Source organism: Pterocles gutturalis, unplaced genomic scaffold, assembly GCF_000699245.1.
Source record: "Pterocles gutturalis isolate BGI_N339 unplaced genomic scaffold, ASM69924v1 scaffold44085, whole genome shotgun sequence".
In the NCBI taxonomy this organism is placed as follows: domain Eukaryota; kingdom Metazoa; phylum Chordata; class Aves; order Pterocliformes; family Pteroclidae; genus Pterocles; species Pterocles gutturalis.
In genome coordinates, this window is record NW_010139803.1 from 2,370 (window position 1) to 29,310 (window position 26,941).

Sequence of the window (26,941 nt, forward strand, 5' to 3'; positions counted from 1 at the left end):
AAATCACATGTCAGAGAGTGAAAACTACCATTCAAGTATTTACTGTTAAATATTCCATGGTTCTCTGATGCATTACATACAAGCGGAAGTTCAGACACATACCTCATTCTCTTTTATTTTTTTAGTCAAAGTTAAGCAAGACCCACCATTTTAATTCAATGTTATAATAAATATTATCTTTGATTTATATACTAGATAAATTGTTTATGCTTTATGGTTTCTTTTTACCACAGCTATACTAAGCAAAGTTAAATCTGAAGGTGTCAAAAATTCCATAATGAATTATTAGGAAACACGAAACTATTAGAATGGAGAACTTACCCTTTTCATCAGCTTTGTCTTTTACTGCTAGAGTATCATTACTCAGAGATACTGTCTGGGCATTTAAAATGTCTGTTCTCATTCCTGGAAATTTTGGAGAGGAAATTAATCTTCCTTCATATGAATATACATAAAGTCCTCCACCATCTACAAGAAGAAAATGCCTACAAAAAAACCCAAACCAACAAAAGTGTAAATTAATAAGTAATACAGAAAAGCATGATGACAGTTTTAACAATTTGAAAGTTATTGTCTAATATCCTGTGACTGTTTTCAGTTAAAGTTTCATTTCTAAGCCTTACATTTCAAATTGATATTCTGAAAGCTCAATATGGAAGATTTCAGTTTTAACGCGAATGTTATTTTTTTCCATGAGAAATATTTATTAACTGGAACTCCTATGACTTTATCTGTTGTAGGTATTATAAGATTTAAATCTTACAGGTCCTGATGACAAAGCATACAGCTGCAGACGGTACTCTGCACACACCGCCCCATTGAGCCAACACTGTGTGTATGTACGGGACAAACAGCTTTAATGTTTGCAGCTAGCTTTGAAAAAGTATTACCTGTATCATTTCTTTCAGTATGACTAGATTATAATCTAAAGCAAATAGAAGACACTTCTAATGAACTGATCACCATCTATTCTGATGCAGGGCTTCAGTGAAAAGCAACTTATTTGCAGGAACACATCACAAGCTTTTATAAAGAACATAAATAGTTCTGCATAACAATAACTGTTTGTTAAGTACAGTATCTATAGTTCATAGACACAAAACACATCCATAAACAAAAAACCAGTAGACTCCCAGCTATTGTAAATGTTACCAATCACTGGCATCAAATGAACCACATATTCCTGTTTAGACATTTATCTGTCATGGTAGACTGGTTTTACCAAAACCTTAGGTTCATTTCTGTGCATCACCTACACCACCACAGAATCTGTGCCATGTTTTCAAAATTTACTTTTAATTTGCAGCACAAAGTCCAGATCTAGAAACTGATCTTCAAAGTCCTGTCACTTGCTTACCCATTCTCTACTGCAGTATTTTTGTAGACTAGGGCATAAGCGTTTGACCTGGGGCACTCAGAAATGCAGTGAGCATGTGCTGCACTTTGCTGAAATAGTTGTCTGACAATATTTATCCATGAGAATTAAGACTATAATCAAAACTCAAGATTTTTGGCTTCTGCTCCTATTCTTAGTCCTTTGAAAGACTCTACAAAAGCACACACAAAGATCTCTTTGACAAATGATTTTCAGGAAATACAGATTAAATTTTTTTAAAACTGAGAAAAAATAGTAATTTCTTGCAAATATAAATACAAATATGCAAGAAAAAATGAAACCATTTCTTTTTATTTGGCATACCTAGCAATGTTTTTAATAAAAATTGGAGACCAAAGATAATTTATATAAAATATCTTCCAGTTCAAAAAAGCAATATAAAACATCAAAACCCCCAGATGTTAGTGTAATGTCAGAAGATCTCATTTCTTCCATAAATAAAAGTATAGACATACATATGTAATATATGAAAAGATTCATTACCACCATCACAGATCTACAGCAAATATACCAGCTAAGAATTTACATCCTACTTAACAATTTTGCATACTTTTTGTCTAACATTTCAACGCATGCTTATGTTATATAACAAAGTTTTAGGAAATGCATATTCACATCTAATAGTGAGCATTTCAAGAAGTAAGCTACCTTTCCGCTTGTAGAATCAAACTAACTGTTCCTTCCTTCAGGTCAAAGATCAGTGGTGTATTCCAGTTCTTTGTGCTGAAAAAAAAAAAAAAAAATTGTTAGAACCGCTAATCTTCACATATCATTGCAAATATAAAGTTGAGTTCACTAAGCAAAGCACACACATTTTACTCATCTAACATTCCTAAAAAGGGAGGTTTTCAAAAGGCAAACAGCATTTAGGAAACCAAGTAACACTGACAACCATGCAGTTTGATCCAATAACACTTCTGCCTTCATTTTTGCATCCCTTCACACTAGGAGTCTTAGTAAACAGAAAAATCTTGTTTATATGAACCAAACATATTTTTTAAATATTTCTGAATTGTGGTTCAAACTCTTTTACAGTGATCCAAAGGTAGGATAGAGTCCCTCTCTTGTGTGCCTTATTACAGGCTGAGCATTAGTCATCTCTTAAGTGCCTTTAGGAGTAAACTTTACATTTCAGCACATGAAACAGAATATCATGTTCTTAAAATATGATGCAGGATTGAATAATTTCTATTCTATTCCAAAATAACGGCATGCCAGAAGCAGTATCCAAAAAAAAAAAAAGGAATCCCTAGATGGAGGCACATAACTGGGACAAATACACTTGCATCCAGCAAAAACCGCCACCCAAAAAGAAAGCATACCAGATTTTTGTAGCAAAATGAGCAGGCAGTCATGGCACCAGCAAGAAGCTGAAAGAAAAGGATGATAGAGGGAGGGCAACTATACTCCAATACATTTTGTTGTCGATGATGCTAGGTTCCATACAATATTTCCATTCGTTAAAAAAAAAAAATAAACTAACTGCTGTACTTAAAAAAAGTTTCTGCTACTCTCTTACGACTCTTAGGTAAACTCGAGAAAGCTTCACTAATTTGTATTACTTACGAAAACACGTAACACTGAAGAGAAGTTGAAACAACCAAATGCCCGTAGTTCAAAGAGGCTTTAATAACCCTGTCACGGAATTCCAACAAATCTACCGCATCATTAATAACATTGTGCACCTAATCGAAAGAAAATTTTGGTTGAATAAAACAATAATAACTGAAATGAAAACTAACTAGTGAAATATTCTATTCTTCCTTATTATAAGCACATGCTGATGCTATTAGCAGAACATATCTATGTGGGAATAAGCACTTTCATAGCACTGGTGAAAAAAACCCAAAGGCTCTATAAACTCTGAATAAATAATGAATAATTACTGAAGAGCTGGATGAAGTACCTTAAAAGAAGGCAGTAATTAATGCGTACTTGGAATATACAAGATGTAAGCACAATATTATATGTAACGTTGATAAAATCATCTGAGATCAAGGATGTCTGAAAGTTCCCATTTTAAGATTCAGTGTCCAGTTGCTGATTTTTGAAACATTTGGAATGTAATACTTCAGCGATCCCATCACGGTCGCATCAGAACAATTCTGCAGTATCCAAAATTTGGATAAAGATATGTTGTCTAGAAGTTGAATAGTTCTAGCATATATTTTAATCCTACCACACTCTGAAGTAAGGGAAACTTAGGAAACGGCCTTGGTGTGCTGGCTGTGCCTTTGCCAGTTCTGTGAAAATTCTCTTAAATGACAATGTCTCAAGAAAATCACAGTTTGCCTGTAATCAACACAGATTTTTGAACTCAAATATTTTAGGCAGCTAAAATCTAAGGATATATCTTATGACAGGTTTTTGTTTGCTTCTTTGCTTGGGAGGGGGGGCATTGTTTTTCTTTTTTTAAGTTGTCACCATTCTGAGGATGGAAACTTCTTTTTTATTTTCTCCATTATGCAACCAATTGCAAAACAAGGACTAAATTCAATTATTATGAAAGCCTAGAAACCATTTCCAAAGACATGTTAATTGCTATGTCTACCACAGTAATATGTCCATAATTAACTTAGGTATTGTAGTACTCAGGAAAAAAAAAATGTATCAAGAACTTTTTGTAGGCAATATTTTCCTACATACATATATCAGAATGAAATAAAATTGCTATAAAATAATAAAATAAAAATTTAGTCCTGAATCAGGGTTAGCTGTACTTCTTCAGTTGTTTGCATATTCAAACACCCTTGAGATTATTCACATAGCCAATCTGTTACGAGTCGATGTCTGGGAATGAAAGAAGAAATATGAATTTTTACCTGCTAATTTGTCTTCTGTGTTCCCAGACACTGACTCATGTTATCCCACCCACCGGACCAAACTGCAATACAGCATTTCTGTTGTTACAACTTTTCCCAATTACCTATTCAACATTAAAGAATCAAGACCAAAAAAACATTTAAGGGCCTAATTAGGAATTTAGGAACTTGATTTCGATATTGAAAGTATTGGCCTGGTGTCCAATACCAAATGTGTAATTTGGAAAATTTGTAAGAATGGAAACCTTATATTATCCCAGTGTTCAGAGAATGCACGTTGTGAGTCAGTGTCTGGGAACACAGAGGACAAATTAGAAGGTAAAAATTCATATTTTTGTATTAATTCCCAGATATTTGGTAACCTAAATGTGGATTCAGGCCAAGATTTTTCAAATGAAGGATCCTAAACTTAAGCTCCAGAAACCACATGCAGGGGCCTGTTTCATTTCCAGCAATGCTGAGACTTGGCAGCTCTCACTGAGGTCAATGCCTGTTGCTCAGTACTCGGCTGGAAGCACCATGCAGGTACCTGATGTATGTTACATGATATGCCACAAATTTCTGTAGCTTTAAAAGATCTGAATCTAGCTGTAATACAATACGCGATGCAGAAAAGCACATTATAACTCTTTACAGTTAGTCAGCGACCAAAGTTATCTGGAAATGCCCTAAAGACAGCAACATTCATCACAACAGGGATGCAGTAAACCTTACTAAAGCATTAGCTATTACAAAGTGCCTCCGACAAGTCATGAGTGCAGAGAAGGTAAAGAAGGCTCCTCTACATTATCTACCCTTAATTAATTATGCAGCCTCATCTTTGCAGACAGTTACTGTAATACTATTTAATAGATGCTTTGGTTTTGGCCGATGTATTGTTTTTTGCATAAACATTTTCATTACACTTGAAATTATCTCTCTAGTAAGTGGCCTCCCACAGCTAATTTCACATGCTCTTCAAATGAGCTTCACATTTTTCTGGAGGATAAAGTACTTCTGAGTTATGTAATTCTGGTCAATCTGGTGGTACGGTTTGGTTTACATGGATCTGATCTTCTGTACAACTGATAATTATTTACCAACTCTGGCCATTTTACAATCTTAAACACTTTCAGTCATATATACAAAGGAAAAAAAAAACCTGACAATGTTTTGTTGAGGATTAAACATCCACATTTTTTATTTAAAAAAGCCTTAGAAAGCTACTAATTAGAATGCAGAGCTCTGAACTGTGAAGATTACCTCCATGGTTCTCCTCTTAATTAACGTTATTTCAAAGTTCTTCCACTCCCAGTGTTGCTCCACGACATGGGCAAAAATGACATGTCCATTTCCACATGCTCCAGCTAGTTGAGTGCCATCGATAGACCAGGCAATATTAAATACGCTGCCAGTGTTTGGCTTCTCTAAAGCGTAAGACCACTTGTAGAAAAAGAAAAAAGAATTCTTAATTTTCTTGTATTTTTTTGAAATAATTGATTACAATAAACGGATTTGCACGGTTATGATTTTTTAAGAAACATCAATGAACTAACTTTTTATTACAGCTTGAATAAGCAAACCAAAGAGATTAGATGTCTTAAGACAGATTCTTGAAAAACAGAGATATAAAAAGGAAAACCATCAGGTATGGCAGAAATGAAAAAAGTCTGAAGTACATTAGGTAAAAGTTACCTAGTCACAATACATTTAAAATGTACTTATTCATAAATCTAGGCAATCACTACATAAAAATTAAGTGAACGTATTTAGAAACAATGGTTACGTGGGTGCAACAAGCTGTAGTCTTAAATGTGATGCTTTCGGTTTACACTGCAGTGACAGCGGCTCCTGAATCTAGAAAGAACAAGACCTGGGCAAAATCAGTCAATACAAATACATGAGGCACTTCTGTTCCAGCATACAGGGACCTGCAAAGCTCTTGTGTTGCTTCTCTCTGTACGTCTAACATAAGGGACATTGGTGGATTATAAAAAATCTCTGAAAGCAATGCCTGTATACTGTTCTCCTAACACAAAAAAGAAGCTAGATAGCTTGTCTACCTTTTTCTCTAATCTCTTGTTACTGTACAGGGAAGGATGTATTAAAAATTTCCAGTTGCTATGCTTGCAATAAGAACAAAAAATTGAAATGTTACTGCAACCAAGGCAGGGACATCTGCCCTAACTTTGGAGAGAATCAGAAACAACAGTTCTGCCTGTTGCAGTCGTTTCAGATAATTAAGAGGTGCTCAGAGAGGAGTATCATACTTAAATGTCATGAGGGCAAAGGTCATTATTACAATAAGATTCTGAAATATATTTAAGTAGTGTGTCAGCTTTCCTATGCAGCTAGAAATTCAAATGGCAGGCAAAACGGCATCTTCGTACATTTTCCTGCTAGCTGGATTTTGCAAGATGGAAAGGCTCACTCAGACCTAAAGAATTCATTTCTGTGGCATTGCGGCTAACAGTTTCCTTCACCTTCTACTATCGGCTTACATCATCAACGTCTATTCAAAAATAGTTATCAGCTTGGTTTGTTGGTTTTTAAATGGAGGCCCAAAATTATTGGGATAGCGGGAAGCTGTGAAAGCAGCAGTGACTGGCAGCTTGCAGCACAGTACGTATCGGGGACCAGGAGACACGCTGCTCTGCCCCAGCAATTTTTTTTTTTAAATTCCTTGCCTGCCTCTGCATAAGGCATAGTGCCACCCATCCTACCCACGCGGCACCTTGGCATCACCTGTTCCAGTGCACCAGGGTGCACAGACAGAGCATGCGCTTCAATCAAACAGCACGAGACTTCTTATTCTTTGACACCTCTCCTTTTTTTTCATTCTCTCGGTTTTCATTCTCTCTGTTAGCATTGCAAAAAATAAAATTATAAATCCCCCGAGTAGAAAGAACAAGGGCAAGGTATTAAAACTAGCTTTTGCTTTTTTCCTTCTGATCTATAGCACAAATGTAGTCACTAGAGAAGCTTACATTTAGTACTAAACCTAATTTTGTTCTTTTTCAATATTTAAATTTCCTCCAGTGAAGAACTTTATTCTTAAATTCCCCCAGCCTTATGTACGAGACTCCTCTGAAGTTTACCTGGATCCTGTAAGAAACTAGAAGAATTTTCAGACCAAGACAATTGTTTTCTATTTCTTGCATCTGAGAAATACAGCTCATACAAATCATCCCAAATCTCTAACAAGTGTTGCCCTGACAGTGGATGACAAAAAATGAAACAACCTTTTAATGGACTTTTAGGATGACATTAAACCAGGTTTCAAAACTAGAAGCAGATCTCAACTATCACCTCTTCAGAACTGTGTAATACAATATTTAAAAAAACTTTTAGCAATTGAAGAACTACATGAATATTCAAATACATTTGACATCTTAAGAATCACATCAGTAAGAAAAAACACGTGATTGAAGTTAAATGTAGACATTTGATTCTCATGACTTGGATACATGATATTGTACCAAAGGGGAGACAGTTGGAAGAAAATACTCACCTAATGGTTCTAACACATTTCATATTCTGATTGCTTTCGCAGTACACATAAAACCCAAGAAATACTAAGTCCTTCACACAAAGTCTTTGTAAGATATAAGAAATGAAATACCAAAAATTACAGTAAAATAAAAGGCGTCAGACTTAAACATTCAATAGCAAGGAAACACAATGGGATGAAATTCAACCTCCCAGTTGTGCTAATGATTTGCAGAATACCATGTAAGATGACCTACTGAGCTAAGGCTCTTTTACTGCCTACGCGCCTAAGAGTGAGCGAATGTCAGCACCAACTGTATTTCCAATTTCAAGCACTCAATTTTAAGGCTTCAGCTTCCATGGCTCTTGGCTCACAGACATGCCATTTGCTGCCTATACGATCTGCAGTTGGGGAAGGTAATTACAATTTTTGGAGAAAAGTCCATAACCTACACTTCTGTCTCAAGGGGCTGAATTCAGTATGAAACACTCTATAGTAATTAAGAGCACAGTATTTAATTATGTCTGACATCCTTATATGGCAAATGAGTAAGCACTTGAGATTGTAGGACAAATGATTGTAAAAAGCACACTCAGAGAACACTCTAAATGTCCTACATCTGAGACATATTTTTCACAGCTGGCCAGATGTGATCTATCTGAGAACAGTTTGAAGAAGTACTATTTCAAAACTGAATATTGGGATCCTCCCAAACAGACAAAGCTGTTTCTAAGGTCATTTCCCTTAGATCAAGAATCTACCCATCAGTCAGAACGAATAATAAAGGGGCATCAAGCCATCAACTAGAAAGTTTAAGGAGCTTGAAGAATGTGGCTTTGGTGCTACTTTTGCTATGCATAGCAGATACACTGCACCTTGGAGAGGATACATTTCCAAAATGGCTTTTTTTTTTTTTTTTTTTTTACCAGAAATCTTTTTATTCCAGGTAGCTGAAATACTCAGTAAAGTATTTCCAGATTACCACGTTTTTTTTTTTAATCACAAATTTTTATTTTCCAGATATTTTTGAAAGCTCTCAGTATAATTCAGACTCCTCAAACGATTCATACTCCCTGCAGATGTTTGGTACATTTATCATGTACACAAAATGTTATTATAAAAATCATTTGTAACATAGGAACAATTTTTAAAAATGGAAATAGCTGTTATGCATTTCCTAGATACATTGAGTTTAAAAATGAATGTGACTATATGTACGACTGTATGAACGCTGTTCTAACATTAGCTGCAATATTATACTTTGGTATTACTATTTGGCTTATACATTACCTGTGTCAATTAATTTTTCATTAAATTCAAACTCTCTCAAGAACAAAAACAGTAGTTATAAAAGTTTCATTATATTAAATAAATACATAAAAGCAACAACATAAGCTTCCCTTTTCTGATTGCACAATGTAGTAAAAAAGATGAAGTACTATAGTCACTGAACACTGTCTGAGTTCCATAAACGGAAACTGAGTAGGCTCTTGAGATGTCAGTGAAATTACTTCAATGAGCAGATCCAGAGAACTCTGTGTCCCAGGAACAGGGACAGTATTTCACATGTATAATATTGATGCTCCAAGACTCAATATGAAGAATCTAGTCAGTTATTATTTCTGGACTGAATGCAATCAATTAAGAATGTTTATCCACATAATACCACAGCATAAATGTTTTGAAAAAAACATAGTGAAGAAAGAGTATTTTCTTAAATTTTAAATTATAAGAGTCGTACTGATGTCAGCTGTGCAAAGGACACTTGCTTGTTTCTTGGTGGTCTCTGTTTCAGCTCTGTTTACCAGTATGTGGAGTTTTGAACAGGGAATGCTGACATAAGCTCAACTAAAGCTGGTACTGCTGAACAAAAAATACTTAATCCACTGACTTTAATAATAGTCTTGGCCCATTATTTTGCCTTTGTTTATGAAAACAAAATGTGCAATCACCCCCCCAATCCATTCCAAGAATCAGAGCGCACAATGGACTAACAGCAAATACATGCCCTTGTCCCTTTATGTCCCAATTGATACAAACCAAGATGAGTGTGCTAGAACCAGCCTCCAATCCAAGCCTGACACTTAAAGAAAGTTTCAGGTCCAAATAACCGAGGACTTCTATTTATTTCTTTTTAATTGAAGGCTCGGTTTTCCTTGAGCCCCAGGGGGCACTTCACATTAGTGCAGAGGCAGCTGACGTCTGAAAATACGTGATAGTCTGAATGTACATTACAAGCTGGCAATCAGCTCACACTGCTTCTGAGGGATGGACCCACACTTCATCGCAAGCTGCCCAGAAGCTTTATCAGAAAATGACTATTAATTTTCTGATGTAATGGAAGGCAAATTGGATCTTACAAGATTACAAAAATCAATTATCCAAAGCAAATCCATACTTAGGTGCACTAGAAAAACCCGAATATGCACATATATATGGAATTAGCTCATGGGAAATGTATACGTATATATGTCGATATATGCTCCCCCTTGATAATTATATTTTACAATATAAGAAGAATTATTAGGCTTTCAATTCCTACCATACAGGAATCCAAAAGAGATTCTACAAACCAGAGACAACACGTGTAACTGGAGGTAAGGGCAATTTGCCTGAAGAGGAGAAACTATCCTGGACACAACTGTTGAAGTACAGAACTACGAAGGATTCCTGTTGCCTTCTTTAACATTTGTTGGACTCAACCCCAGTAATTAATGTGAATTATCAAGAACTAAATCACGACCTCCAGGTGAGGTATTAAGCTGCGTATTAGAAGAATGAAGACAAGCAGAGAATATTGAAAATCCTCTTGAAACCAAGCACATTCTCAAAATTATTAGACCCAAGAAGTAAAAATAGAATGACAAACTGTCCCATATAAATTCTTAACCTTAGAAAATGAAACACTGATGTAGTTCTTTAAATAGATTATTACTTCCGTAGATGATCCACATGTTTTCATTTTCTTCCAGAAGTTACATTAGCCAATTCTAATAAATTAAAATATGCCAACTTGGAAAGAATTGGTCAACAACGTAACTCCATTGAAAACTTATCTGTAATATTTTTTCTTTTATTGAGCTACAAAGAATTCAGGATCATGACTGTTAATAAAGGTAGATGAAATGGAGACAGTGCAGAAAAAAACCCTTATTTTTGTTACACTGCCAAATTCATATCTCTGTGAAACAAGACTAAAACGAAATGTAATGGGATCAAAGCTCACTGTAACTCTACAGAAAACAGATTCGCTTGGGTTTTCATAGTGCTCCAGTTTAGGACACTACAGCACTATCAGAATAATATGAAAACATATGCACTGTATACATTCACTTTAAAAATGTTGCTATGTCTTTTATATTTGTCTAATACCTGATCTTAAAAGATAAATTATATTAATTTTACAATAGTCACACAATTTGCTGTCCTGAATGAAAAATCACAGCTTTAATGCCAAACACTTAAATTATTTTCAAAGCTTCTCTGCAGATAAATTTTTTTCAAAGCTTCTCTTTGTTGACAGTTTAAAAAAATAAGGAAATAAGAAAAAAAAAAAAGGACAAAAACTGCTAACTATTTAACATATGACCAACCCTGGACACCAAATTAATGTAATCAACTTTCATTAAGTTCAAGTCTGTATCTTTTTGAGAAACAGCTGAACAGAAACATATTATCACAGAGCTCAATATTTTTTAGCCATAGCATCACACCCACACTTGTTTTAAATGGGGTGGTGGGTGAGGAGAAGTTGTTACACTTGCAGAATATTTCCCTCTATTTTCTATAGATATTAGGCAATATTCCCTGAATTTGATTAAGTTTTCCAAATGTTTTTAATAGAATTTTTAGCAAAATTAGACATTCCATGGAGCAAGCTATGGGATATAAAAAGCCACGTATATCAGAAACAGTCAAAAATGCAAACAACCAGTCTAGTAAAGTGGCCACAATTCATTCTGTAATAAAAGAGAGTTTGTAGAATGTACGTAATCATTTAAAAACATGAACTTACAAATTTATGCAGAGAATTGCTTTCACTACAAGGCACTTCCTAAGCAGAATGATGATATCAAGATTAAAGTAAATGAAAGGACAAGATTTAGCAGTCAAATAAACATCAATTCATCTACAAAACCAGATTGTAGATAAACATCACCAGAAAAAAAGTTTAACAAGAAGTTTAACAAAATTTAATCAAACTGATCAATCCCCATTAAGGGTAGATAAATCATTAACGGAAGAAAATCTAAAAGGCCTCCCCAAAACAAATGCATAAATATATTCAGTGTTACTAAAATATAAATTTGACGTCCATCTTTGCTAGGTTTTGTTGGCAATTCTAAAAGGATTAATTTGACCACCATGTTTCACTTTTAAGCTTTTTATCAATTATCTTTCAATACTACCCAAGGCACTGGGAAAGCACCCTGTCTTTGGAGCAGATGAGTATGGTCCATTTTCTAAGATACTTATGTGGGAGTGGAGTGGGGAAGGAGGAAATCAGTGAATTTCAGTCATTCTTACCATCTCTTACTGTATAAATATTTTGACCTGATCAGTAATGTCAAGGGAAGCATGCAAAGCCACAGGAAATAGCTTACATAAATGAACTTTTTAAGCACTGCCCTCCATCCGAGTGATTAGATCCTGAAAGGCTGTGAACACCAGGAAGGCTAAAGTCTATCTATCAATACATCCAGCTTTACATTTCAGTATTTATACTTCAAAATTAATCTTAGCACTCTCTGCAGGATTAATGATCACAGACACTAACGCAAACAATGAATTTCAACATTAAATATATTTTGTTTGATATTCTGTAGGATAGCCATAATTATTTTGTTTAGATGCATAATGCTATCAGAGCAAAATTGATTTTTAAATGAAGACATAAAACTTATAAAAGTTACTATAATATTTGTAGCTTTCTTTTTTAACTTGAGGCTGCTAGACCAAAGTATCCAGGTAGAAGGAAAAGTATAGGAGAACATACACTAACAGAATTTAATTTAATTATGCCCCCAAACTGAACACATATGCTAGAGAAGAGTTAATGATATATATATCGCCTGATGGCTCCCAGAGGAGCCATTTGCCAATACAGCTCCATTACATCAGACATAATAAAAATGTCTATGTTGACCAGTAAAAGCCAGGTCTGGTTCTCTTCAAACTCCATCACTCTGGTGGTATGTGAATCATTCTTCCTTTTCCCTCAGTACTAGCAAAGCTAGTTCTTTAGTAACTATTTACATTTAATGTCAGCAAAGAAACTTTCATGAAAAATCATGACTTCTGAAGATAATAAATTATCATTGCTAGATGTTAAACAGACAAAGGCATTTGGCACTAGCTACTGTACATGTCTTTGTTTCTTTAAGAGTGGAGTAATAAACCAGGTAAAAGAACCCTTAATTTTATGAAAAAAATAAACCTACGTGCATTAAAACTTCAAAGTCCACAAGCCCTTTCAATATTAAATGCTGATTAAAAAATTACTGGGTTTCAGCTAGCAGGAGTTGGAACCATACTTACAGTAAATTATATTACATAACAACTAGCAAGAAAAACAGTAAGGCCTTGGGGATCAGAAACAAAAGCTACATGCTACAAAACATCATACACAACAGCAGAAAAAGAAATCTAGTATTTTTCTTCCTTTTCTGCTGCACCAGTCATTGCCACATTTAAGCATAAATCTGTATTGAGTGCAAAATGCAATTTAAATTGTTGGCCTCACCCACACAAAAGCATATTTATTTCAGTTTACCCCTTGCTGATATAGCTCAGTGATCCCAGTAGTAGGAAAGGAGATGAAAAATGGTTGTGGAAGAAGAGGGCATGGTTTAAAGGTCTGCTTTTTGAGAAGAAAATACTAGTGCCTAGTCTGATTGTTTATGCCAATATATGTTACATAATGTAGTCCAACACAGATGTAACTGTACTAATATAAATTTCTTTATTCAAATATACCTTATTTGGGTTCATCAAGTGAAATATGGTATATGTATATAAACACTCCTACAACAGCGTATTTGTATAGGGAGATGGAAAGGCGACAGTCACAGTAGATTACTGCTTCGATTACATTTGAAGTGGAGTTAAGTGGCATATTAAATGGAGAAATACCTTCCTATCCACCTTGCCCAGAACAAAAGCTTTGGGGCAATCCTAAAAGACCCTCCTAAGGGAAGCAGCAAATACGCGCACTGAGCTGGTAAAGGTAACAACACAGTCTCACCCTCAACGATGAACATGAACCAAACCAGAAGATACCAGGGAGAGGAAAAGATGTCCCCACTGGTCACATAGCCACTTAACAACCATCTGAGCGTCTCATCCTCTGACAGTTGAGGCAAGATTGCACAATCTTTATGACTGTACGCATCAAGACAATTTATCCATTTTCTTCTGCAAGTACCCAATTTTGAACAAAACAAAGGCAGATAAAACTAACAGTAAGATCTATCACAGAATCATGGAATGGTTTGGGTTGGAAGGGACCTTAAAGACCATCTAGTTCCAACCCCCTGCCATGGACAGGGACACTTTCCACTAGACCAGGTTGCTCAAAGCCTCATCCAGCCTGGCCTTGAACACCTCCAGGGATATATCTTCTATCAAAGGAATAATTTCAACAATTAAAAACGTTAAATGATGGAAATTGCAATCTGCTCTCCAGCCTTACACCAAAGAGCCAGGAAGGATTCCTGTTGCCTTCTTAAGCATTTGTTGGACTCAACCCCAGTAATTAATGTGAATTATCAAGAACTAAACCACAACCTCCAGGTGAGGTATTACACTGCGTATTAGAAGAACGAAGACAAGCAGAGGATATAAAAAAATTCTCCTGAAATAAGAACATTATCATAATTATTAGACTCAAGAACTCAAAACAGAATGATAAACTGTCCCATATAGATTCTTAATGTTAGAAAATCAAACATTGATGTAGTTCTTTAAATAGATTATTACTTCCGTAGATGATCCACATGTTTTCATTTTCTTCCAGAAGTTACATTAGCCAATTCTAATAAATCAAAAATCGGAAAATTGATACTTTCCAAAAGAAAATTGCATGCGAGTACTTTTATTTTCCTTCAAGATAATTATAATCAAATTTTACTTATAAAGATTAAGTAGCACTTAATTTTTCATAGCACGTAAGAAGAAAAGGCACAGAAAATAGAAGCAATCCCTACTTCAAATTTAATGCCTAGCTTACACTTACTTCTGTCAGATCACTGAAACCAGAATGAGTACAGAAAGTCAAATATGAAGACAGAGAGCTCTTATCCTTCATGCCTCTTCTCATATAATTTTTAAAGGCTCTTCTTCATGTATATAAAAATACTCAAAGCATATAGTCCAAGTTCATGGTAAGGAGAACAATGCTCTGCTGAAGATGCCTGAAAACACCACTGCAAATGCTGTTTTCCAAATCTGAGCAAAACAGCAACAAACACAACAAGAGGTAGAGAATGGGACAATAAAAGTCCCAAACCAGAAAGGTTTGATGCAATGTGAATCTGAACAAAAAGTTTCAGAACCACAGGAAATCCACAGAGACAATCAGGTCAATCTGTGCTTTGGGCTAACTTAATATACCAATGAACGCAGATGAAATTGCATTAAATTAATTCTAATTGGAGACCAAGTTGGAAAAAAACCTTAGGTCAATAACAACAAAAAAAGAGAAACAAAGGTATCCCTTTAGGAGCCTTTCAGTTAAGAAGTAATAGAGACGCTCAGATGAGAGGATTAAAGTATGTCTTTAGCTTGAAAAGCTGTGCCCTGTCTAGCCATCAGAAGTAGAAGCATGAATGTTCTCTTAGCTCCTCTTTTACTACTGCTTAACCCGTATCATTTGTAAGGCCTGACAATCGCATTTTGTGATCTCCTTATGAGGTTTTGCTTGTGAACATAGTTAGAAGTGCACCTAAGCAGATCAAGAAGGCAATACCTTAGCCAGCTGCACCCAGCAGAAAGGTGCTGGAAGTCATGACTAGTTTTTGCTAATAAAAATACCTGCCTGTACATATATATCTTCAGGAATATTTACTGTGTTATCAATAAATTTGTACAATTCCACATCTGCTATTTCTCAGAGTTGTCACTTACCCCAGTTTTATCGCATAGACGCAAAGTATGAAAAGACCCCACAGCAAATAATTCTCCATCCACAGCCCAGGCAACAGATGTTATAGGATATTCATGGGGCTGTGAGCTGTACAGTAGATGTCCATAACTGTCCCAAACCTTTAAAAAAATAATTAAATATATATCTATATGAACATAGTTTGGGCGTACCTTTACTTATTCTGGAGCTAGAATTTTCCTTCATGATCACAGAAGTTGCAGAAATGTACTAAGTTATTTCACTGCCTTTTTGTGTAACTAGAAGTATCATGTACATTATAGTTCACTTTTCATTAAAGGTTGTTCCTAATCAATATTGTTTTGTTTAATGCAATAGACTCTGCTTTGCTGCTATGGGAAACGTTACATTATTCTGTATAAAATATTTTGAACTAATGAGTTTTGTTTCCTGCAAATTTCTGTAAGACTGTAAAATAACCACAACATTTATTCCATTTGCACTTGTTTCCCAATAATGTAAGGCACTTCTACAAATTTCCAGACCAAAGAGATTTTCTCACTGATTGAAATCAACAGAGTACCAGGAAGCCAATTCAGAGACTGAAGTAATTAGATTTTAACACTTTGATAATTTCTTAATTGTGTATGTTTTTATCACAGCCATTATACACTTAGAGAATGACAGAACCAACATATGATACAATTAGAAATAAGTTCCTGCTTAAAGGAAGAAACACAATGTGTGCTTGCTATTTTGGATAAAGAATATCCTAATCAAAAAATTTCCTAAGAGATTCATTAATGCTCTTGCAATAGAAAACAGCAGCTTTATCTCCTCTAATTTTATATATCATTACCTTTTTCAGTATATGTCCTAGCTTATACTGTTTCAAGTAGTCGTTTCTATATTTATATATATTTTCCTTCTGGAGTTCATTTCACTTGCATTTTACCTATTTTTATTCTGCCATGTTTAAAAAAAAATTCTAATTTTATGCTACTAGACAGAGCAAAATGTATTTACAAATAATACAACTTAGGGTAACAAGTTTTTTCTTGAAAGCTGAAAGACTTCGCATTTCATTGCAAGCTTCCAAGTATTACTAAAAATAGAAAACATCAGAATGCCTAATATCTTTTTCAGCCATCTAGTTTCCCCTGAAAACTCAGGGGGGTACCAGTACTCACCTTATATTTACAATCTTCACCTGCAGAAAGAATAAGATCATTAACTGAGTTCCAGTCAGTTTTTAAAATGAGTCCATCATGGGCTTTCCACTGAAACAGAAAAAAATAGATTAAACATAGATGCAACAAGTCTGACAACTTTTATTTCTAATATTTATCCTTCATCTTTTACTAGCATTCATACACTCCAAAGTAGATCAGGGTTTCCAACAGTACAAATGCACAGATTTCATCTCTTCTGCAGAAGAATAAATTAAATACAGCCTGAAGAAGGCAAGATGAAAGCATAACAATCTGCACTAAAAGAATGTTCTAAACAATTGCTTCTGTATCTTGCTGCCTTTTTGTAACAAATAAAAAGGGAAAGACTCCTGTATCTTTTAGCTTTTTCCTTATTTATGAAAAGGGAAATGTCTCACATGCCTGAAGAATATCCACAACAGAAATTGTAATTTTTTTTAAATTTTCGATAATTGAACAATCTCCTTATTCTCAAAAAAACTGAAAGGGGTGGGGTGGGGGGGGGCGGGCAAGAAATGAGTGGCACGCATGTTGCATGGAAAATTTTAGCAATAACACTTTATATTTGGCAAAACTCTAAATAAGTGAAAAAAGTTTTCTCACGCAAGTGTGAGACAATCTTAATGTGTTAATGATACCTGCAAAACTTTAGCATTTGGCTGAAGAGGTTTAATAATCAGCTGCTTCCCTGAAGTATAGAGAACTTTTTCAGAATCAGGTCCCCAAGCTACTGAGTACACTGGTGTTCCTGCAGACAGACAGAAAGAAAACATTTCTTATGACTTTTCTGGTCAAATCATGCAGAAACTGCTACAGCCACTTCAAACTGATTACTTAAAATCATGCATCAAAAATTCAGGAGAAAGCCAAACTAGGGACAAGCGTTTGTTCTCCACACTTGTCTGACTGCACTTGTGGCCATGTTTACTGATTCACTTTGTGTTTTAGACAGCCATAGGAACAACAGTGAGAGAGACACAACACAGAAAGACAACTCTGAAGACTTTAGCTCCTGTGGCATAGCCTTCCAACACTCCTCAAGGAAATAAAAATACATTGGGTGAAGTTCTGGCAAGCTCACTTGAGTAAACTGTCGAACACCTACCACTTTCCATGGGGCCACTCTAATGAACAAATCAACTTTATGCAAAAGAAATAATGAATTGATGGCTTGTCCAATACTACATCTGGGTTACTGAAAATATGTATGACTTTACTACTGCTATAGGTATCTCCTTTTCTCATATTGTACCTATCAATTTTTTCAATGCATCACTTGACTTTTAAGACCTACCAATTTTATGGCAAGGTCTGTCCCAGCAGACTCTGACTACATTTACCACTTGCTTCTTCATTTAATGCTCTCCTTAAAACCACCTCTGGAAGAATTACAATCACCAAATTTCTTCCTGTATAAGATTTCTTCTTCAGTCAAATAATCTTCCTAACTAGACAATGTTGTTTCTTCAGCTTCACTGAACCTCATGTTTACACTCCCAATTGTTTTTGTTTACCCACTCGTAAAAGAAAAATCTGACCAATTCATTCCAAGATATACTTGAGCAAAAAAATATGACATTGTCCTTCTCACCTTTGGGTCACCTTTCATCTTTAAGGTGCTTCTCTCACACCTTGATGCACTGATCCCCTGGATCACAGCTAACAAGGACACTGTGAAGATTTGTGTTGCCCCTTCCATTTGTACAATTTTTGCTATTATATCAAACAAAGCCCTTTATGGTCAATTTACTTCTGCGGTCTATCTGCATCATGGCATCTTTCATTCAGTATTCAAATGTGAACTCTTCCCATCAGTCCACAAAGTCAGCCTTCAATGCCCAGCTGTCAAATCTTCAGAACCTCTCTCTTGCTATCTATTCGGCTTGTAGACATTTCCTACAAATACCTACAAAATCATTTCAAGTTTATCTTGAGATCCTCGCAAACTTGTTTGCCAGAATATCTAAAATACGAGTCAATCCAATGCTGAGACCACTGACCAATACCTAATTTAAAACCAACAAATATTTGTATAAAAAGTAAGCCCAGCAAGTCAAGTAGACGGTACACCACCACCTATCATTTTAATACTGTGTTTTCAATATTGTATCTTTCTCAAGCCTCATTATCTACTGCCATTTACCGTGCTATTAATTCGCAAAACTTTTTATAAGTCAACAGTTTTACACAACTCCAGAAAACAAAGAATAATAGCTGCATTTTACATTTGCTTTATCTTTTATCCTCTGATGCAATTTTATTGACAATTATGACTTAAGAGACACAGAAAATCACCATGACAATGCAGTCATCCTAATACTTATCAACAGACACCGGAAAACAGCTCTTTTCACCTGCAGTGGTGAGACTGAACACAAACGTGGGCAGAAAAAACTTTGTATTGCACCTAAACTAATCTTTGTAAAATGTTTGGGCTCTGTAATTAAGCCCCTAAGAAAGCGCCTTTTTTTTTTTTTTTTTGCTGCACATATAAAAACTCATATATCCCATACCCAAGCAACTTACAACACAAATAACCACAAATAAAACTAGAAACAGTGGCCCACAGACTCCACTGATTTTTCCCAATTAATTAAAAATTTCTTTTTACAGATTGAAAATTCTAGAATTATGTATCTCAAATAAAGCTGCCTATTCTGTTTTAAAAAGATGTTATGCTGCAGTTTTCAACTGACCTTTTTTGAAAATAGAAGAAAGTAAAAAATTACATGGAAAAAGCATCCAGAAAAAAAAAAAAATCAGACTTGCCAACCATGCAAATATTTTCCATAGTACTTGACAGGATTAATCTCCTCTGAAGTATCAAAGTATTATTCTACTTGATTCCTTGCAAAAAACCCTAAGAAAACTGAGTAAACCGCATATGCAAGCATTTTATGGAACGCGATGATCTCTAAGGTCCTTTCCAACCCAAACCATTCTGTGATTCTATGATTTATGCTATCACAGCAAAAGCCCTGGAGCAATGGACAGCAAGTTTCAACACAGTCTCAACATCACAAGACATAGAAACAGTGCACATAAAGCTGTGAGGAGGAAGACGGTACAGCAAGCCCCTGTCAGACCATTCTTACTTTTTGTAAAACTTTTTTCTGTATCTTCTGAAATGGGAAAGATAAGGCTTCGTTCAGGCCTCTGTTTTTTCTCTAACAGACTTAACATTCTCACTGGCAGAAATGAGTCCTCTGAAGACATGATTCAATTGTCTAAACACAAGCATCTAACCAAAGGAATGCACCTGGGGTGCTCTAAGATACCCACGTGGAGCTTACAGATGCGACGCAGGAGCTAAGGGAGATCCAGCTCCTTCTGCGTTTGGAGGTCAGGCAGAATAGCCCAACGAACCTCAAATGGTAATAATGGCACCCCTACATGAACACAACTGAATTGTACCCCAAAAGCTGTGTCTGAGAAATGAGGAACCTCAGAAAGAGTAACTGTTACATTCTACAAGTTTGCATATGACAATTTTATTATTTTAGAAGAGGAAAATGGAAGGAAATTCTCTGAGACGTACTTCTTAGAGAGTCATGAATATTTCAGCTGATAACTAAATACCAAGTTGATCAAATTAATTAAAATTGAGCAAATAAACCATTTTGTACATAATTTATGGTAACAAAAAAAAAAAACCACAAACGGCTTAACAAGTGCTCTTACAGAGTAAAATTTTCAAAGACACTTTTGGCATATTAAGTTCCATTCAAAAAATGACTTAGGAATATCTTTTTATGGGAATATTTTGATGAGTTTTAAATACTTAAGTGACTGAACTGCTATATCAGCTGTCCTAACATCATCTAATATCTTACCACTTAAGCCTCTGAATTTTCTCTCTGAACTGATTTTAATATGGCCACATCAATTCAGCACACTAAGCTTGATTTGAGCTTCTAAGTATTCAAACTCTAAACCAAGACCTGCTGTCATTGCTCCTGAATATTTTTGTACTTCATGTATTTTCTTTTAGGAAGTTATTTATGTTACTTAGAAATACAGAATGATGTAATTTTTTTTTTTTAACTCATCAACCATTACAGGAAACAACTCATAGAAACATACAACATATATTAAGTAAATCTGGCACTAGCTATTTTCCTACTGGCAGCAATTTATGTTGAAAATTACATAAATTCTGTCACCAGCTGTACAGAAATTCTAAATAAACTAATTTTTGTCCTGTTCTAATGCTGATTTAACAATCAGAAGACTTTTATATTTAAACCAAATGTTTAACTTTTTTATGATGGCTGACTACTTAACCACAATTTCCAGAGCTTAACAGCAGGAGCTGAGTTAACTCATTTCCTTCTGCACTTAACAAGAACTTGGTTGGGAAAAGGCTGCCAACACAATGCGTTGCTGTGGAAAGAAAAATTCAGCAGAACAGACAAACTGCAGTGAATTGCATTGGTGATAAACAATTTCAGGAAAAAATACTCTCTGAGAAAAGAAGTGAGAAAAGCAGTAAAGGTGGACTGAGAGAAGATCTGAAGAAGGAACATCAGCATTAAGCACACAGGGTGGGCTTTTCACATCTCAGCGCTCTACTAGCAGATGTTAATCCCCAGTGAATCATTCCTGTGGACAATGCATATAGCAGAGAAAGAGCTAGGGTTGAGTGCAGGAGTGACAGAGCAGTCCCTCTGATCCTTTCAGCCACAGCAGATACTTAAATAATTACAACAGTAAGACTGCGTGAGACTTTTTACTTTCACAGGAGTAGAAACATTAATTCTGACAATTTTATGTCTCTCTGTGGCAGCACAAAAAATAGGAGCTGCATTTAGAATACAATTGTTTCTTAAAAAGTTAAGTTCTACTTCACAATAAACATGTTGTAATTAAACTGTTTATATTGCAACCGTTGTAACTTTGCTACCATTAACCAAGAAGGCAGCCTGTACACCAATTACTCATACTATTCCTTGGTGTTTATTAGCATACTAGTCACTGGAAGCCCATCAGAAAAGTCAGTAGGTCCAAAAAATAGGTACTCAACAAAGATATAGTCTTAAGAGTACCAGACGACAAATTCAATTTGAAAGAAAGGTGACAGAAATCACCTGAAGAATTAGAAATCCATCTGAGGATCCATCTTTTCTTTCACATGTGGACCTTCAGTACTTTGTACATCCTACACTTCATAATTCTGTGGCTCTCTCCAAAGGAACACAGACACTTGAGCACAGCATCATGCTGCAATGTATACATCACAGAATACACAGAGAAACCCTGCTTTAACCATAATCCTGCGGGTTACCAGCATACACCAAAGAGATGCAGGAAAAAAAGATCAAAACCTACCAGTGCACCGTGTCAGCTGGAAGGGCAAAGGATTGCAAATACAGCATTTTTTAAAAAAAGCTTTAATGAACAAAAGCATATTAAGATAATCTAAGGATGAAGAATTGAGATCAGTCTTGAAGAACAACGCAGCCATAACAGCAATGGTACAGCTAGAGGCTGAAGGCAGCAGAGGCTACCAGGTCACACTATCTTTATTCCACCCATCAGCATGATGGAAGGACACATGGCCAGAGCACTCCATGTAACTACTGAAAAAGCTAAAAAAGGGAAAAACGTATGTTCATGGTTTTGTAGAGAATGAATATCTAAAGATAGAATAGGCATGTGGACCATCATCCAAAGACAAGAGCCTGAAAATTTATTTCTAATACAAAGAGTGGAATGAGCAGAAAGAATGTTAGCAATGGGAATCCTTTCATTTCTCAAGGAGATGATAAAGGAAGTGAAGAATTAGCGCAAACATGATATGCCTCTCTTAAACAGCATAACACTTTCTGCAGAATCCTATCCTGATACCAGGTATGTCTGTAGCCTAGAGGGGTCTGTGGGAATCTGATCGTATAAAAGTAAAGTTTATAGGGTTTCTGAGACTTAAAGGATCTTATCTTAAAACACAAACACAAGGAGACAATTATTCCATAGGGACTCAACTGTACTTTTATACTGTACCAGAAACCCTAAGAAATAAATGAAAATTCAGCTTGCATACTTCAAACTGGAACGTCTCTTACTTCATATGCTTCATCAAACCTCAGATAAGCAGTTAAATATAGAAAGCCTAAAACATATCAACTGAGAAATAGTGAAGAGTGTGTGCTTCAACTTTTTTTTTCAAAAATTGTAGTTCAGATGGTTTATCTTTTTACATTGTAAGCATAAAAAACCACTACATCTAAATATGAACTTCCTTAACAGAATTGAAATACATTTTACATTCACTCCTGTGGTTAAAATGCCTTCAACAGGTTGAAAGAATTTAGATAATTTGTTTTAGAAAGAGATAAGGGTCTGACATTTAACCCAACCCCAGGTGCATGTGGTTTCTTAAAAAATGTCAAAAGGTCACATGATCTCAACGTATGAAGTCTGAAAAACAAAATCTAGCTCAGTATCTTCCCTGAAATAGTACAAAAATATTAGAAATTATGATTATAAAAAAAAATAAAAATACCAAGCATAATTTGTATAAATACGTATTTGCAGCTTACACTGTTACACATTACAATAATGTGATTTTAAATCAACTTAAATAAAGATAACTAGAATACTCTAGTATGCATAAAACTGTAGTTACAAAGCCAAGACCAAGGTTAGGTCTCCACGGCCTCAGTTCAACAAAGAACTTAAGCACAGGGATCGTTTCACTTCAGTAGGACAGTTTGCATATACTAAATTAGTTACTGGGTTAAACAGATGAACCAAGGGCTGTTAAGAGCTTTGAAGTTCAGAGGAACTAACCTACACGCACTTTGCATCTTTCAAAAAAAATGCTTTTAGAGATTTTTTTTTCAGTTTCACCATAAGAGTCTGTGGCTTGATATGAAAAACTATATTTTTAAATTTTTAATTCTTTAGCCTCCCTAGAATCCTTAGGGTGGAACTGAAACTATTGTCTAAAAATTTTGCAATAATACTTTTAATTTGAATAAATTTTTTTTACTATAGTCTTATTAAAACTCCTCTTTTAAAAACTCCAGTTCCTCTGTATTCAACTATGATTTGTGTTCAATTTTACTTAAGTTAATCTTAGTTAAGTTAGTCAAGTTAATTTTATTTAAGCTAATTCTAGTTTAGTTAAGTTAATTATTTAATTTTAAGTTAAGTTAAGTAGTTAAGATCCTTAAACAAATCATTACTGCCAGATTTAGGGCCTGTTATTTAACTGTATTTCATAATATCCCAAATCAAAAAAGTTCTAATGGAACTTTAAGAAAATTAACTTACCTTGCTGAGCTAAAGTAGATCTCAGCATTCCACTTTTAGACCAGATTTTCACTTGGCCATCTTCACCAACTGTAAAGTTATCACAGAAATAGTCAACTTCAATGCAATAAGTCGTCTAACAAACATGGCACTTGTATTTATCTAGGAAACAACAGAGTTAAAATACGTCCAGGTCTTCTTAGAGGTAAATATTGTTTATGTAGTCTTCCTAACATGCAAAAAGATAGTATATTATGGAAAAAGTATTTAAGACTGCTCTTCTGATATTATCAATAAGTCTCTTCCTCTCCTGAAAATCCCCACAGTCATCTGATCTGAAGCTGCTCCTGGGAAGAGAAAGTCCATCACTATTTAAGTATCCCACGTTCTGTATCTTCTATTCAGCATTGCTAGTACTTTTCATCTATTTACAGTTCAATGGCCCAGAGACTGATTAAAAGAGCCTCTGAGGAGTCCAAGGACAGTAGGAACAGATTATATGTATTAAACTGGAGGCTTCACAGTTGATAAATGGTGAAACTGAAGATAAACTGAAGGTGCCGTTTGAAAGGCTTAAATTTTACAACATAACTGCATGTTACCAAGAAATTTAGTTTACTTATTAAAGAAGAAGTTCTTATATACTATGCAGTATAATTATGCATTCATTAAGAGCACAGATTTCCTAGTGTGCTATCGTATTTAAAACATGCAGCTCTGGGCCTTCATTTAGACCTGCCAGATTCTGGGAGGAAAAAGGTGTACCCGGACACTTAATGCCATTCTTCCATTTGAAAGTAATTTACTTACCAGATTTCAGGTTTTTATATCTGGCTGATGTAGCTTTTATGTGTTTAAAAAGTGTAACAAAATTTTATTTTTAAAAAAATCTTATTTGTGCACACTTGACACTGTCAAAATAGATCCATAAAGAATATTTAAACTGATACAGTATCATCAATGATTCACTCTTCCCCAAAGTATAGTTGCGGTACAAGAGCAGTTGATTTTCTCAGAGCACACTCTTTGGATATGGTGATGAATTCCCATACTCCCCATAAGTGTCATGCAGTCCTTCCAAAAAAAAGACCGAAAAGGCAATTTTGACTTTTTATTTGGAGACGTTCCTGAGGCAAATCTGTCTTTAAAAAGAACAATATTTCTATCCCTCTGGGACTTCAGAGGAACATGCCAGACAGAGTTCCTTGAAGCAGCATTTTAAAGTCAGACTGAGTCTGGAAACACGCAGATCCAAAATTATCTTCAGTACTTCTGGACTGAGTTGGAATTTGTCCAAAGAAATCAGCTGTGCTAGATCAACAGGAGGCTGCAGAAAATTCTGACCAACGGAAATCCCATAAAGGAGAAGTCTACCACAGGAAAGTTAACTAGCTTCCCCTTAACTTCAAGATAGTTTTTGACAAAAATGCCACAAGCAATTAATGGCCAAGAGATTTAGGACAAAAAGACATGTAGAGAAGCAGTCACTGGGAGATCACTCTCCCAGCCTCAACAGAGAAGAGAAAGTGCAGCTGGATCTGCACCACTCCTAATAACTGAAAAAAAGAAGCACAGGAACATTCAAGATGCTGGCTAAAAGAACCCAAACGTCATGTCCAGGGAGAGAAATGTACCAACTTAGCAACCCCTTTTGTAACAGATTAAAAAAAATCAAATATTTTCCTTTATGAAGTACAGAACATCTGCAAAAACATCTAAGCACTCTGATATTAAAAACATTTACTTTTTAGTAAATAGGATAACATCTAATGGATAGGATCACTAAAAAAGATAAGTGTTTTTACTAGATCTTCTATTAATTAAAATAGACATCATTATTTTAAAGCAGCATTAATCAAATAGTGCAAAATTAACGTCTATTAAACAGTGTGATAATAACCCCAGTGATAATGAAGGCATAAAAAAAGCAACTTATTATAGCTAACTTCATTTATATTGTTGATTTTGTGTTTCCATTCCCCCTTCTCATGAGAATTTCAAGCTAGTCCAGTGTGTGAACACCTAATAGTGTCAGCTTTATTCATTCAAATTCAATGTAACTACAATATAAACGATGAAATTTAGGATGACATCTTCTAAACATATATTAAGGATTAAATTATTTTGACAAAATATTATTTTGTATTTATCCCACAGAATAAAGTACCTACATTCTACACATTTTATTGAATGCACTTACTTTTAATAAATTTTGTTTAATACTGTATTTGTGTACCCTTACATTTCTTCATGGCATGTCAACTTTGTATATTAAAAAAACAGGAGGCTTTATTTTGAAAGAGCTCTTCAGTTATTTTAGTTTTCAAAACACTTCACTATTTTAAGAATGCTCACCTGTAACCAGCGCTGTTCCTTCGTAATTCCACCTTCCTGCGAGTACAGCTCCCCAGTGTGCTTCTACGCTTTTCTCTACTCTTCCTAGCTTGGAAATCAAGTGGAACTTCCCTAAACAAAAGTTCAAGATACAAATAATACATCTAACTTTGTGAATTGGTATTTACGACTGTAATGGTGTTATCTTCTGTTAAAAACACATACAAAACAAGACAAGAAAACAACAACAAAAAAAGAATAAAACATGCAATTATGATGTTCGCAGCTATGATCAGCCCAAACAAATGAACTCTGGCAGAAGAACTACTTGTAAGCTAGCTCCAGTGTTGTATT

The 26,941-nt window shown here is 35.0% G+C and overlaps 1 protein-coding gene across 1 annotated transcript; it reads right to left on the reverse strand.

Moving 5' to 3' along the window:
* Nucleotides 1-321: 321 nt before the first annotated feature.
* On the reverse strand, nt 322-26,714 carry LOC104469086 (intraflagellar transport protein 80 homolog; the record flags this gene model as incomplete). The annotated part of the gene is made up of 9 exons (XM_010083442.1): nt 26,609-26,714; nt 24,275-24,343; nt 17,638-17,747; nt 16,979-17,068; nt 15,812-15,949; nt 5,461-5,640; nt 2,963-3,081; nt 2,045-2,119; nt 322-485 (listed from the first exon to the last, which is right to left on the reverse strand). Coding segments are annotated over exons 2-9 (904 nt in total), but the record flags the coding sequence as incomplete, so codon positions are not given.
* Nucleotides 26,715-26,941: the final 227 nt, after the last annotated feature.